Below are 15,994 nucleotides of genomic sequence, written 5' to 3'. Positions count from 1 at the left end.
ACAAAAAAATATTAAACAATCAATGTGTATGATAATATAATACATAAAATATATATTTTACAAAACATGATTTAGCTTAAATATCCGAACGAGTTATATACCAAATTTGAAATTGATACCTCAAAAAATTAACTTTCAGAAAGATTTTGTTTGGCTGCAGTACCAAACATGACCACCAGTTGGCATTCAGTTTACATTGGTGACCATACAACGGCACCGCCTATGTTTTGAAGAATATGAACTGCATTTTTTTCATATTTTTGACAATATTTGTACAGTAGACATCAAATTCTGAAGTAAAAAAAAATTATATATTGTCTTGTTTTCAGAAATAATTTGTCAAAAACAAAGCAAGTTTTTTTTGACCCCCTAATTGTCAGTCGCTCACACTTTTTGAACATAGACATGAAAATGACATGTTCAACTTAAATGATTGCCAATTTTCACCACTTTAGTGCACAGATGCAAATTTAAGGTCTTGTTTTAAAGAGACCAGAAGTCAGATTGTAGCTGAAGTGAAAAAAGTTCAAAAATTCAATTTAACAAAAGTGATGTGCTTTTATGATTACAAAAAAATAAAACAATCAATGTGTATGATAATATAATACATAAAATATATATTTTACAAAACATGCTTTAGCTTAAATATCCGAACAAGTTATATTCCAAATTTGAAATTGATACCTCAAAAAAATTAGCTTTCCGGAGGATTTTGTTTGGCTGCAGTACCAAACATGACCACCAGTTGGCATTCAGTTTACATTGGTGACCATACAACGGCGCTGCCTATGTTTTGAACAATATGAACTGTATTTATTTCATATTTTTGACAATATTTGTACAGTAGACATCAAAACCGTATTAGAGCGCTCAATATATTTTGAGGAATAAAAACCATATCTTTTCACATATTTGACAATATATAATATATACCTGTAGGCGATGTCTATGTGTACATGTTCAATAAAGCGTATTTGTGAATTAAGTGACTTAATACTAATACTATTTTATGTCGTATACAGTATATACAGTATATAGTTGCAAACGATTAAAATGTCAGTTAAAGTCAAACTGCAGAGTTGAATTTTCAACATTAAAAAGTTGACAGAGCAGAGATAAATATCCCATAATACAATTCACAACCGTAAATAAACAGAAAAAAATTAGTGAATCACAAAATTCGAAGTATGTTAATTAGCGGATATGTTTGACAGCGTAGAAAAGTCTGTCAGTGTGCGAATGCAGCCTTGTGTTAAACAAATTGACAAAAGCAGCAGTGTGTATTTAAGCACACACTTTGTCCTCTCTACCTTTGACCTGTGCTGTGTGTTTAACTCTAATGAAATTAAGGAAATGCACTCAAGCTCTCTCCACTGAGACTTTCATGACTAGATCTTAGACTATTTAAATATCATATCAAATCAAATCAAATTTTCCAGAAATCTCAACTTAAATTGGTCAAAATATTGAATTAAACCTGCTTAACTTATTGCAATAAGTCAAAGTTGCACAAAAACATTTGTTTTCATGTAATATTTTACAGTCTAGGAAAATAATGTGAAAAAATGATACAACAAAAAGTCATTTTTAATGTTATTTTTATTTATTTTAATAAGTGAATCAGGTTTCAACTATTTTTTTGTTTTAGTTATACGGTTTAACTTAATCTTTTTAGTCAGGTTTATTGATGTAAGTTCATTATGCATTAAATTATCCATTAAATTAGGTTAAAAAGTTTAGTTGATTCAACTAAAACGTTTAGGCAGCAAAAAATGTACTTTCAAACTGTTCATTTGCTAATTTAGCCTATAATGAGTATTATAATAATGCATTTTACAAGAGGATTGCAGTGAGCTATTGCTAAAATATATGTTTTTTTAATGCTTTTATGCTTTATTTTGCTATTCGATTCATAGAAAAATAATGTAACACTACTTTAAAAACTGCTAATTCGTTGATTAACTTATACTAACTTAACTTAATGTAAAATAATACATTTTATATGACTATTGCAGTAAACTATTGTTAAAATTATGATTTTGCTATTTGATTTAATAGAAAAGGTAATGTAAAGCTACTTTACAATCTGTTAATTTGTTAATTTAGCTTGATAAATATTAAAATAATACATTTTACAAGACGATTGCAGTAAACTACTGTTAAAGTTGGGATTTTGCTATTAGTTTAATGGAAAAAGTAATGGAAAACTACTTTAAAATCTGTTAATTTGTTAATTTAGCTTAATAAATATTAAAATAATACATTTTATAAGACGATTACAGTAAACTACTGTTAAAATTATTATTTGCTTTCATCAAAAAACGTAACACTACATTACAAACTGTTTATTTGTTACTTTAGCCTATAATAAGTATTAAAATAGTGCATTTTACAAGATGATTACAGTAAACCATTGCTAATATTATGATTTTGCTATTTGATTTAATAGAAAAGGTAATGTAAAGCTACTTTAAAATCTGTTAATTTGTTAATTTAGCTTAATAATATTAAAATAATACCTTTTATAAGACGATTACAGTAAACTACTGTTAAAATTGTGATTTTGCTATTAGTATAATGGAAAAAGTAATGTAAAGCTACTTTAAAATCTGTTAATTTGTTAATTTAGCTTAATAAATATTAAAATAATACATTTTATAAGACGATTACAGTAAACTACTGTTAAAATTGTGATTTTGCTATTAGTATAATGGAAAAAGTAATGTAAAGCTACTTTAAAATCTGTTAATTTGTTAATTTAGCTTAATAAATATTAAAATAATACATTTTATAAGACGATTACAGTAAACTACTGTTAAAATTGTGATTTTGCTATTAGTATAATGGAAAAAGTAATGTAAAGCTACTTTAAAATCTGTTAATTTGTTAATTTAGCTTAATAAATATTAAAATACTACATTTTACAAGACGATTATAGTAAACTATTGTTAAAATTAATATTTGCTTTAATTGAAAAAAAAACGTCACACTACATTACAAACTGTTTAGTTGTTACTTTAGCCTTTAATAAGTATTAAAATAGTGCACTTTACAAGACGATTACAGTAAACTACTGTTAAAATTGTGATTTTGCTATTAGTTTAATGGAAAAATTAATGTAAAGCTACTTTAAAATCTGTTAATTTAGCTTAATAAATATTAAAATAATACCTTTTATAAGACGATTACAGTAAACTACTGTTAAATTATTATTTGCTTTTATTGAACAATAATGTAACACTACATTACAAACTGTATATTTGTTAATTTAACCTATAATAAGTATTAAAATGCATTTTACAAGGCATTCGCGGTAAACTAATGCGGTAAAATATTTCTGCTGTATGTGACACATGAATCATCTTAATTTACAGTGAAAACAGTGATCAAATATTCTCAGAAACCCATGACCCAGAGTAACTGGAAGGTGTTTGCTGATAAACCAACATTATTCGTTATTTATCAGAGTTCATTAACCTGCTGGTCAGTTATTTTGGACCAAAAATAGTTACTGTTGGAATGTCACGGTGGCACAGTGGGTAGCACGATCACCTCACAGCAAGAAGGTCACTGGTTCGAGCCTCGGCTGGGCCGGTTGGCATTTCTATGTGGAGTTTGCATGTTCTCCCCGTGTTGGTGTGGGTTTCCTCCGGGTGCTCCAGTTTCCCCCACAAGACATGAGCTATAGGTGAATTGGGTAAACTAAATTGTCTGTATGTGTGTGAGTGGGAATGAGAGTGTTTGGTGTTTTCCAGAACTGAGCTGGAAGGACATCCGCTGTGTAAAATGGAGGCTGGAATAGTTGGTGGTTCATTCCTCTGTGGCGATGCCTGATAAATAAGGGACTAAGGGACTGAGGGAAAATGAATGAATTTTACAAGATAATTACAGTAAACTATTGTTGAATTTTGAACAGGCACACACACACACACACACACACACACACACACACAAGCGTACTTTTGACAGGCTAGAAAATGAGTTTCAGCACCAAGCAAACAGGGAAGGGAAGTAAAACAGTGAACAGAGCAAATAAAGTGTGAACTCAGTCACACGTTACAAAATGACAAAAAAATCTGTTAAAAAAAAGAAAAAAGTAAGAAAACGGATGATTATTTGTGGTTGAATTTTTGAGGTTGTGTTGCCGATTGTGGGTTATTTAAAATGTACTTTTGTACTTATTTTTAAAAGTTTATACTGCAGCTTCCAGTAGAGTAAAGTAACAAATTACAAATACTCAAACGACTGTAATTGAGTAGTTATGCTCAGGAATTGTAATTTACTCAGTAGTTTTATAAATGTGTACTGAGGACATTTTTACTGCAGTATTGGTACTTTCAGCAGTGAAATTTAAACCACACTGAACTAAACTAAACTGAACTTCAACTCTGAAATCTGGACTTTACTAGAGCTTTGTTAAGCTGCTTTGACACAATCGACATAGTAAAAATCACTATATAAATAAACATGAATTGAATCCTTTTACTCCACTGCTTTCCTTCAACCTGCTGTCACTATTTTATTTTTTCTAGTTTATTTTTTATGGGGATTTGAAAAATCAGTCCTGTGATTCCTGTCCAATCAAATCACACATAGAAGGTAAATCACATCATACTGAACTACCTCAAGACGTGTGCTTTATAATTGCAGCAAACTGTTTGGAAGCATTAAAAGTGTCCAAGATGATGTCCAAAATCTTTACACGCATTGACCCAGAGACTGTTTAGATGCATGTCACTGATGAAAAGATGACAGATGTTTACTGTATGATGACCGAAATGATCTTAAACACTCAAGCAGGCACAAGACGTCAACATGATATCAGATTGACGTTGTAGTCAATAGGCATGGCTTTCAAAATAAAATGTCTTTGATAGCATTCACAGTCGAGAGATACATTAGAAAGACTTGTCTATATTCACTTTTTCACTTCAAAATTTATTGGAGTAGGGCTTATTTTCATTACATGCATTATATTTCCAGTTCTGTGTATTTTATATCAAAAACAATGATACTGGTCAATGTGACTCTATAGTTAATGACTCACTGATTCAAATGATCTGGTGAAAGTGAGTGTATAGTTAACGACTCACTGATTCAAATGATCTGGTTAGAGTGAGTCTATAGTTAAGAACTCACTGATTCAAATGATCTGGTCAGAGTGAGTCTACTGTTAACAACTCACTGATTCAAATGATCTGGTCAGAGTGAGTCTACTGTTAACGACTCACTGATTCAAATGATCTGGTCAGAGTGAGTCTACTGTTAACGACTCACTGATTCAAATGATCTGGTCAGAGTGAATCTACAGTTAAAGACTCACTGATTACAATGATCTGGTCAGTATGAATGTATAGTTAACGACTCACTGATTCAAATGATCTGGTCAGAGTGAGTCTACTGTTAACAACTCACTGATTCAAATGATCTGGTCAGATTGAATCTACAGTTAACGACTCACTGATTCAAATGATCTGGTCAGAGTGAATCTATAGTTAACGACTCACTGATTCAAATGATCTGGTCAAAGTGAGTCAACATTTAATGACTCACTGATTTAAACTATCCGGTCAGAGTGACTCTACAGTTAAAGACTAACTGATTACAATGATCTGGTCAGAGTGAGTCTACAGTTAACAACTCACTGATTCAAATGATCTGGTCATAGTGAGTCTATAGTTAATCACTCACTGACTCAGATTATCTGGTCAGAGTGACTCTACAGTTAAAGACTCACTGGTTAAAATGATCTGGTCAGAGTGAGTCTACTGTTGACGACTCACTGAATCAAATGATCTGGTCAGAGTGAGTCTACTGTTAACGACTCACTGAATCAAATGATCTGGTCAGAGTGAGTCTACTGTTAACGACTCACTGAATCAAATGATCTGGTCAGAGTGAGTCTACTGTTAACGACTCACTGAATCAAATGATCTGGTCAGAGTGAGTCTACTGTCATGTCAAGTTGTCATGACAAAGACAAAAACAGGTTGTGATGTTTTTGTTTATGTCAAGTTGTTATAACAATGTCATCTTTGCATTTAAAATGTTGTAACTGAGCAAATGACACCTAATAACATTTCTCATGAGCATGAAAAAAATCTCATTCACATTCATGTCATAATTATAAAGGTTTCATGACAGTCTTATGAACACCCCTTCAAGTAAAGTGTTACCCCACAGACTACCCCAAGAATGACGTATGACCGGAACGAATGAGTTATTACTCATATCAGTACTTGCATTACTAACCATGAGCTCGTTCAGAGCAGCTTCCTGATGTCAAACTATGTCAGTATGAAGATCCTCCTCCACAAACACATGTGCACTATAGTTCAGCGCTGCATTTCAGCTGATGCCAAAACACCATCCACTCTGCCACCAGTAAGATACTTTCTTCAAAATGACCCAGTTCAGTCGCCCCGTCCTCCTGCTGATGCTGACCGCCCTGCACTGCCTAGGTGAGTTCAGATGCCTTTTTATGAGAAACAAAAGTGAGTTTAGTGGAAATATTTGACCCTGGAGTCTTATGTTGCACGAGTACATTTTTGTCAATAGCCAAATTCAATGTATGGGTCAAAATTATTGAAAATATATCAAAATTCATTAGAATATTAAGTAAAGATCATGTTTTCTTCATAATTTCTTGTATAGTTTATCATTTCAGACTAATAGAAGGTCAATAAACATCACTTTGTTAAACCGCAGAGGTGAATTTTCAACATCAAAATTCGACAGAGCAAAGATCAACATCCCATGAATAAACAAAAAACACACATGAATCACAAATTATGGGAACTGATAATTAATGCATGTGTTATAATGTAAAGTAATTTTTGATTAGTAATATGCATTGCTAAGAAATCGGACTAACCCTAGCCCTATCCTTAACCCTAATATTCCAGATTTGTTTTTCATAAACTTATTTCTATTATTTCTTATACAGTTTATTATTTCAGACTACAAAAAGTCAATAAAAGTCACTTTAATAAGCCGCAGAGTTGAATTTTCAACATTAAAATTTGAAATAACAGAGATCAACATCCCATAAATAAACAGTAAACACCTGTGAATAACAAAATATGGGAACTGATAATTAATGCATGTTTTCATAGTGTAAAATAACCCCCTAACTGTAGTCATATTTTAAACCTTTAGTAAATTTCCAACTGTAAATATATCAAAACTCCATTTTTGATTAGTAATATGCATTGCAAAGGAATCGGACTAACCATAGCCCTAACCTTAACCTTAATAGCCCAGATTTGCTATTTTACAAATTTATTTGCACATATATAATTTATTAGGCGATGCAGTGGCATAGTAGGTAGTGCTGTCGCCTCACAGCAAGAAGGTCGCTGGTTCGAGCCTCGGCTGGGTCAGTTGGTGTTTCTGTGTGGAGTTTGTTCTCCCTGCGTTTGCGTGGGTTTTCTCCGGGTGCTCCGGTTTCCCCCACAGTCTAAAGACATGCGGTACAGGTGAATTGGAAAGGCTAAATTGTCCGTAGTGTATGTGTGTGAATGAGTGTGTATGGATGTTTCCCAGAGATGGGTTGCAGCTGGAAGGGCATCCGCTGCGTAAAACATGTGCTGGATAAGTTGGTGGTTCATTCTGCTGTGGCGACGGCATATTAATAAAGGTACTAAGCCGAAAAGAAAATGAATGAATGAATGATATAATTTATTATACAATTCGTAATTTTAGACTAATAAAAGATCAATAAATGTCGCTTTGTTAAACCGCAGAGTTGAATTTTCAACATCAAAATTTGACATAACAGAGATCAACATCCCATAAATAAACAGTAAACACCTGTGGATAACAAAATACGGGAACTGATAAATAATGCATGTTTTCATAGTGTAAAATAACAAACTAATTGTCCACATTTTTTAAACCTTTAGTAAATTTCCAACTGTAAATATATCAAAACTCCATTTTTGATTAGTAATATGCATTGCAAAGGAATTGGACTAACCATAGCCCTAACCTTAACCCTAAGAGTCCAGATTTGTTAGATTACAAAATTTTTGCACATTTATAATTTATCATACAATTTATCATTTCAGACTAATAAAAGATCAATAAATGTCGCTTTGTTAAACAGCAGAGTTGAATTTTCAACATCAAAACTTGACATAACAGAGATCAACATCCCATAAATTAACAGTAAACACCTGTGAATAACAAAATACGGGAACTGATAATTAATGCATGTTTTCATAGTGTAAAGTAACAAGCTAATTGTCCACATTTTTGAAACCTTTAGTAAATTTCCAACTGAAAATATATCAAAACTCCATTTTTGATTAGTAATATGCATTGCAAAGGAATCGGACTAACCCTAGCCCTAACCTTAACATTAATAGTCCAGATTTTCAAACAGACATATCTCAGCCAAATATCATCCAATCCTAACAAACCATACATCAATGGAGAGATTATTTATTCAGCTTTCTTGTTTCATGTAAAAGTGTAAGTGTAAAAATGTACATTTATGACTAGTTTTGCAGTCCAATTATCCTACAAGCTACTCTAATACACCTTGATTCGTAGGTGAAAAAGTAAAAAGCTCCAGTCTAATCTTTTTAAAACTCAACACGTAAAAACTCAACACGTAAAAGCTACACAGTTTTTCACACCTACACATTTGACATTTTGATGTGCACTTGTTGTGGTTTTCTAAGCCCTCCCTGTCTTTGTTCTCACAGGAAGTTCTCTTGTGTTAAACCCTAAAGACCCTTCAGTTTTGGCAGAAGCCCCTGGGCCGATCAGAGGAGATTCTAACATTTCTCTTGTGCCCCAAATGCCCGTCCTTCAACCCAAAGAAACAGCACCGCCTCTGGTCACCTACACCATCAGAAACCCTCAAGGCAAAGTGTGTGTGAGGGCCAGTATTGGAGTGGAGTTTGTGGTGAGAGAGAACAAAGTAAGCATGCTATTTTATCAGCACTTTTATTTTGTTCTCTCAGCGTGTTTGTGCAAAGGGTGAGAACTCGCTTGGTTTACCACCAACATCATCAACGGCTGACTGCGCTGTCAGGAAAAAAAAAACTAAAATGTGTTAAATATGTAAGCCTGTGGGCACACCAGCTTTGAACTGGACAGCAGATATAAAGGCCTATTACTGACAGTTTAGCTCTATTCACTGTTAAAAATATCCATAAATCAGCGGTTTTTGTTATTTTGTGATTTATATTTATTTAGGTTTTGAATTGCATTATGGGATATTGATTTTTTTGCATTATGGGATCTTTTTTTTTAGACTGCAAAAAATACCATTTCAAAAATCCACACTGTACAAACAACATTATGGGATCTTTTTGACCCACTCACTGATTCAAATGATCTGGTCAGAGTGAATCTACAGTTAATGACTCTCTGATTCAAATGATCTGGTCAGAGTGAGTCTACAGTTAACGACTCACTGATTCAAATGATCTGGTCAGAGTGAATCTACAGTTAATGACTCGCTGATTCAAATGATCTGGTCAGAGTGAGTCTACAGTTAATGACTCACTGATTCAAATGATCTGGTCAGAGTGGGTCTACAGTTAATGACTCATTGATTCAAATGATCTGGTCAGAGTGAGTCTACAGTTGACAACTCACTGATTCAAATGATCTGGTCAGAGTGACTCTACAGTTAACGAATCACTGATTCAAATTATCTGGCCAGAGTGAATCTACAGTTAACGACTCACTGATTCAAATGATCTGGCCAGAGTGAGTCTACAGTTAACGACTCACTGATTCAAATTATCTGGTCAGAGTAAGTCTACAGATAACGACTCACTAGCTCATATGATCTGGTCAGAGTGAGTCTACAGTTAATGACTCACTGATTCAAATGATCAGGTCAATGTGAGTGTATAGTTAACGACTCACTGATTCAAATGATCTGGTCAGAGTGAGTCTACAGTTAATGACTCTGATTCAAATTATCTGGTCAGAGTGAGTCTACTGTTAACGACTCACTGATTCGAATAATCTGGTCAGAATGAATCTACAGTTAACGACTCACTGATTCAAATGATCTGGTCAGAGTGAGTCTAGAGTTAACAACTCACTGATTCAAATGATCTGGTCAGAATAAGTCTATAGTTAACGACTCACTGATTCGAATGATCTGGTCAGAATGAATCTACAGTTAACGACTCACTGATTCAAATGATCTGGTCAAAGTGAGTCTACAGTTAACGACTCAATGATTCAAATAATCTGGTCAGAATAAGTCTACAGTTAACAACTCACTGATTCAAATGATCTGGTCAGAGTGAGTCTACAGTTAACAACTCACTGATTCAAATGATCTGGTCAGAATAAGTCTATAGTTAACGACTCACTGATTCGAATGATCTGGTCAGAATGAATCTACAGTTAACGACTCACTGATTCAAATGATCTGGTCAAAGTGAGTCTACAGTTAACGACTCAATGATTCAAATAATCTGGTCAGAATAAGTCTACAGTTAACAACTCACTGATTCAAATGATCCGGTCAGAGTGAGTCTACAGTTAACAACTCACTGATTCAAATGATCAGTTTGTGCTGATATGCAGTTTTTTTGTCATTACTTGATTTCATTTGTATTCAAGAGCCAAAGAAGGTGTGTAGACTCCTATAGGGTTTGTTCATTTTGTCCCAAATTATTTTCATTGTACATGCATTAAATACACTTAAGTAAGTACACTTGATGTTTCTTCAAATTCTTTGTCAGATTATGATGAAGTTTCTTTATCTTTAGATTGTAATCATCTTCGATATTGTACATTTTGTAGTGTTTTGATTACCTGCTTGCATGGAAAAACTAGCATATTGTCAGTGTAGTAATTAGCACTTATCTTTAATTGCAGAAGAAGTATTATTTCAACTTGACTCCTAACTCAGTACGGGCCACGGGATACTGTGCGAACCAAAGGACCATCCTCTCACTAGAATTTTCTGGTGGACATCTGGAGTTTACTTTCATCAAGGTAACTACAGTCACTTTTAGCTTCAGTTTTATGTTAATCGTAAGTTTTATTTTACATTAAATACATGGGCCTAATCAACATTCAGTGCAATATTTCGCCACTCTTTAAGGATGGGGATCAGTCCTATGTGAAGACGATCAAAGGTCTTCTGAGACCTGCTCCTCTTTGTAAAAACTGCCCAAGTAAGTTTTAGTTACAATCATACAAAGCATCACTGTCTTATTTATCCTGTGATAGCTCACAGAAACATGGCTGGGTCATATTGCCCCTCTATATCCAAAAAGAAATATAATGAAGAAACCAACACCAGAATAAAGACTGACAAAACCAACTGAAACAGTTGCAAGCAGGAAGTCAGGGTGGAGCTTGGAGAACAGGAAGTCAGGGTGGAGCTTGGAGAACAGGAAGTCAGGGTGGAGTCCGGAGAACAAGAAGACAGGGTGGAGCCAGCAGAGCTGGAAGTCAGGATGGAGCCAGCACAAAAGGAAAGTCAGGGTGAAGCCAGTAGAGGAGGAAGTCAGGGTGGAGCCAGCAAAACAGGAAAACAGGTAGTCAGGGTGGAGCAAGCAGAGCAGGAAGTCACAATGAAGCCAGCACTGCAGGAAGTCAGGGTGGAGCCAGTAGAGCTGGAGAACAAGAAGTCAGGATGGAGCCACTAGAGCAGGAAGTCAGGATAGAGTCAGTAGAGCAAAAAGCCAGGATAGAGCCAGCTAAACAGAAAGTCATGATGGAGCCAGTAGAGCATGAATTCAGGGTAAAGCCAGCAAAGCTGGAGAACAGGAAGTCAGAATGAAGCCAGCAGAGCAAAAAGTCAGGATAGAGCCAGCATAGCAGGAAGTCAGAACGGAGCCAGCAAAACAGAAAGTCAGGGTAGAGCCAACAGAGCAGGATGTCAGGATGGAGCCAGCATAGCAGGAAATCAGGGAGGAGCCAGCATAGCAGGAGAACAGGAAGTCAGGGTGAAGCCAGCAGAGCAGGAAGTCAGGATGGAGCCAGCATAGCAGGAAGTCATGGTGGAGCCAGCAAAACATGTAGTCAGGGTGCAGCCAGCAAGACAGGAAGTCAGGGTGGAGCCAGCATAGCAGGAAGTCAGGATGGAGCCAGCATAGCAGGAAGTCAGGGTGAAGCCAGCAGAGGGGGAAGTCAGGATGGAGCCAGCAGAGCAGGAGAGTAAGAAGTCACGGTGGAGCCATCAGGAAGTTAGGATGGAGCCAGCATAGCAGGACGTCATGGTGGAGCCAGTAGAGCAGGAGAGCAAGAAGTCAGAGTGGAGCCATCAAGAAGTCAGGATGGAGTCAGCATAGCAGGAAGTTAGGGTGGAGCCAGTTGAGCAGCAGAGCAGGAAGTTTGAGAGGAGCCAACAAAACAGGAAGTTAGGATGGAGTCAGCAAAGGAGGAGAACAGAAAGTCAAGGCGAAGCCAGCAGGAAGTGAAATGGAGCCAGTAGAGCAAAAGAGCAGGAGTACAGCATAGAGCCAGGAGAGCAGGAAGTCAGGGTGGAGCCAGGAGGAAGCTAGGGTGGAGCCAGCAGGAAGTCAGGGTGGGTACAGCAGAGCAGGAAGTCAGGGTGGACCCAACAGGGCAGGAAGTCATGGCAGAACAGAAACCAAGACATAAGCAGATAGACAATCCAGTGCCTGAAAACAGGCAGGACCAAATAGCAAGGGTAGAGCTGGCAAGACAGGAAACCAAATTAGAGCTGAAATGGTCAGAAAGTTCCATACCCAGGAATTTTCCTGTCAGACTTCATAACAGTAGCCCACATTGTTAGGAAGGGACGAAAATGACTTGATTTTCCTACCACTTAGCTTACAAAACGTTTACTTAATTTATTCCACAGGTAAAGTCTACATAGGACTCGTGGATAATGAAAAGTTGTTCCAAGCAAAAAATGGCCTAAGCTTCAACTGCAAGTCTGAGACAATGCTGATACTGGCAGACTTCTTCAGGCTTAAACTGGTGCCACTGCAGATTCAAGCCTTTGATCTGGTCAATGGAGCATTTGGAAAAGGTAAACAGTTCGGAGTGTAGAGAGATTGTAGGCCTGATGTGGGAGTAAGTCACAATTAAGTCTCAAGTCTTAAACTTCAAGTCTCAAGCAAGTTAGGACAATTTTTTAGACTCAAGCAAGTCAAGTCACTGCTTATTTCAAGCAAGTCAAGTGAAGTTGTAGCTTGGTCAAGTGAAGGTCATTGCATGTTTCAAGTAAGTCAAGTCTAATAATACTGCACATGTGTGTTTCAGCTTTCGTACTTGAAAAAAACAAAACAAATACATAACAAATGGCTATGGCTGCGTCCGAAATCGCCTACTACTCAGTAGGTACTACATTTAAATTAGAATTTACTACTCGACCGTTAGAAAAGTATGTTCTATACAGTATAAATGAGCAGTATGAATGGACCTAAATCCACGTTTTGTCATGATCATGTGACCTACCCGTGTCAGTTGCGTCACTCCACTCCCATTTATGAGTTCTCTCGTGATGCATCATGGGATAGCGCAGCGTGCATCATATGCGCATTTCAGAATCTGGCCAAAGTAGTAAGTTATCCGGTACATACTGTTTTTCAAATTCTATGAATTCGGACATAATATTTGGCTCACATACTGTTTATAGCATACTATATAGTATGAAAGTATGCGATTTTAGACACAGCCTATGTATTAAACAAAAACAAGTTATTTTGAGTACTTTAACTCAAGTCGAAGTCAACTCTTGAGTCATGATATTCAAGTCAAGTCGAGTCTTTAAAAAAAATATTTGTCAAGCAAGTCTAAATTTTGGCATTTAAGTGTGATTCGAGTAGGATCATGTGACTTGAGTCCCCCACCTCTGTCGTAGACTATAGAGCAGGGCTTAATTTGTGCCGGAACAAGCCAGATCCAGCACCTCACAAATCTGATCTGGCACCTAATTTTACCAATCCCCCTCCTCACACGCACACCCCCTTCCCCACTCTTCACTTTCTTCCGCGACACCCCAACCCTCTTTACTTTCGTCCGTGACACCCCCCTCCACACCCCGCTCTTCACTTTCGTCCGCAACACCTCTCCCTCCTCTGGTAACATGCCGGATCCGATACCCCAATCTGTTCTGGGACCTCGCAATTTACAAATTAAGCACTGCTATAGAGATTAACTGTACTACATAATTCAAAAATCCCCAAAATATTGTCATATTCTGCTAACTCAACTGTATGTTTTGTGGATTTAGGTAAGGTGTTACATTTATATTAAATGTATTAATAAAAGACTTCATTTAAAGGGGACCTATTATGCCCATTTTTACAAGATGTAAAATAAGTCTCTGGTGTTCCTAGAGTGTGTATGTGAAGTTTCAGCACAAAACACCACAACCTTTTAGGCTGTAATCATAATTGTTGCCATTTTGGTGACAGTCGCTTTAAATTCAAATGAGATTGTGCTCTTTTCAAAAAAGGGCGGAGCTACAAATGCCTGTTTTTCAGTATAGTGGCAGATTCAAAAACAAGACTAAGATTCTATTCATATACTTATGAGGGAAAGTGTAACAAGTGTAACATGATTGATTATTTGTGATTGATTGATCATGTCTTGATTTCAGAGGTTGAATGCTGGGCAGATTACAACAAGCGGATGATCCCGATAATTCTGGGGGCTGTAGCTGCGGCTATTTGCCTTATAGCCATTCTGACCTATGTGCTCGTCAGAGAACATCGAAACCAAGGGTATGAACAACTCTAAGACTCTAGGTGCGGACCTTGAAGATGAATCTCTAGATCTTGAGTTTTGGATTTTGTGGATATTGCTTTACAGTTGCTCTCAGTAAACAATTAAAATACATGTTACAATGTACAATTAAAATACAATTGATGATTGAAATAATGTTGTTAATGCATTCGCTGTGATACAAATGTCATTTTTGATGGACCATTGCTACTTTAATGTCTGATACTTATCATAAAGGTGTGAATGCATTTCATTGACATTTAATCAGTTGGCTATTGATGACGTTGTTGTAAAAAAAATAAATATGATGAATGAAGAGAACCTTGTCCAGGAGACTTGAACAAGCAGAAACTTCTTTATTGTTACGTGTTGGTTAGTCTGCTGTCAATGCAGCATCTTCAAGAAGTCCACGAGTCTGCAAGAGCATATATAGGAGTCTCTTACAAGGTCTACAGTCTGTAATTTTTATCACAAGTCTGATTTGAGACAAATATGTCCTGTCTATAATGTGTTCTTAAGAGGAGGGGAGTGGATAGGTGGAGATGGCTAAACAAAGTATGCAAAGGAAGTGGGTAGGTAGGTGAATAAACTTGCCAAACCACTGACCACACATGTTTTTCGACAAAGGGGTTTCTTTGGCCTGAAAGTATCACTCGAAGACAAAGGAAGAGTCGTTAAAACCCTGCCCAAACCCTTAAAACCCTGAACTTTCTGAAGTGTTTTTAGCAAAGAATGGAAGAATAGCCTATGGTCTGTATTTTTCTAGATTAAGTACACTAAAGATGTACACTTTTCCCCAAACACATACAATTTTTTAAATTTGTGATTTAACTGGTCTGGATTACATTTACATTGAAATTGTTAATAAAAGAATATACATTTTAATAGCAAAATAGTTTCTTGTTTAAATCTACAAGTGAGATACTAATGAATGATTACCTCATGTTCGTTAGGCCTACCTCATATCCACACAGAGAAAAGAAAGTTGACCATGGACCACTCAAAACGCCAAACCTGAAGGAAATTACTGACTGTAAAATAAATAATAAACATACAAAACATTATTTATCAAAACTTTGAGATAATAAGTTCTATGTATAGCTACATTTGGTACCTCAAATCATTCATTAATCTACACAGAAGAGCTTGAGCACAATCAAAACAATATCCATCCGCAAGTTACATAATGTGTGTCTGTCAAGTAAAGTATATTCACATTTTTCAATAAATTGTCTTAAAACTAGTGTCTGTTGAAGTGAAAACGCGGGCACAGTAATAATCTTATTTTACTACATATCCCATAATT

At 35.9% G+C, this 15,994-nt stretch overlaps 1 protein-coding gene across 1 annotated transcript; it reads left to right on the top strand.

Moving 5' to 3' along the window:
• Positions 1 to 6,291: 6,291 nt before the first annotated feature.
• On the top strand, positions 6,292 to 15,519 carry lamp3 (lysosomal associated membrane protein 3). The gene is made up of 6 exons (XM_056448109.1): positions 6,292 to 6,461; positions 8,712 to 8,929; positions 10,858 to 10,977; positions 11,087 to 11,159; positions 12,818 to 12,988; positions 14,564 to 15,519. The coding sequence occupies exons 1-6, from the start codon at positions 6,404 to 6,406 to the stop codon at positions 14,701 to 14,703; spliced, it is 780 nt and encodes a 259-aa protein (XP_056304084.1). The 5' UTR covers positions 6,292 to 6,403; the 3' UTR covers positions 14,704 to 15,519.
• The last annotated feature ends 475 nt before the right edge of the window (positions 15,520 to 15,994 follow it).

The sequence above is a fragment of the Danio aesculapii genome, chromosome 22, assembly GCF_903798145.1.
Source record: "Danio aesculapii chromosome 22, fDanAes4.1, whole genome shotgun sequence".
In the NCBI taxonomy this organism is placed as follows: domain Eukaryota; kingdom Metazoa; phylum Chordata; class Actinopteri; order Cypriniformes; family Danionidae; genus Danio; species Danio aesculapii.
This window is presented reverse-complemented; position numbering and strand designations above follow the sequence as displayed.

Bases quoted from the DNA above. Each gene is read 5' to 3' on its own strand.
- lamp3 (XM_056448109.1), top strand. From the start codon at position 6,404: ATGACCCAGTTCAGTCGCCCCGTCCTCCTGCTGATGCTGACCGCCCTG. The intron at 8,930-10,857 runs GTAAGCATGCTA...CTTTAATTGCAG, and splicing joins TTGTGGTGAGAGAGAACAAA to AAGAAGTATTATTTCAACTT. The intron at 12,989-14,563 runs GTAAACAGTTCG...TCTTGATTTCAG, and splicing joins CAATGGAGCATTTGGAAAAG to AGGTTGAATGCTGGGCAGAT.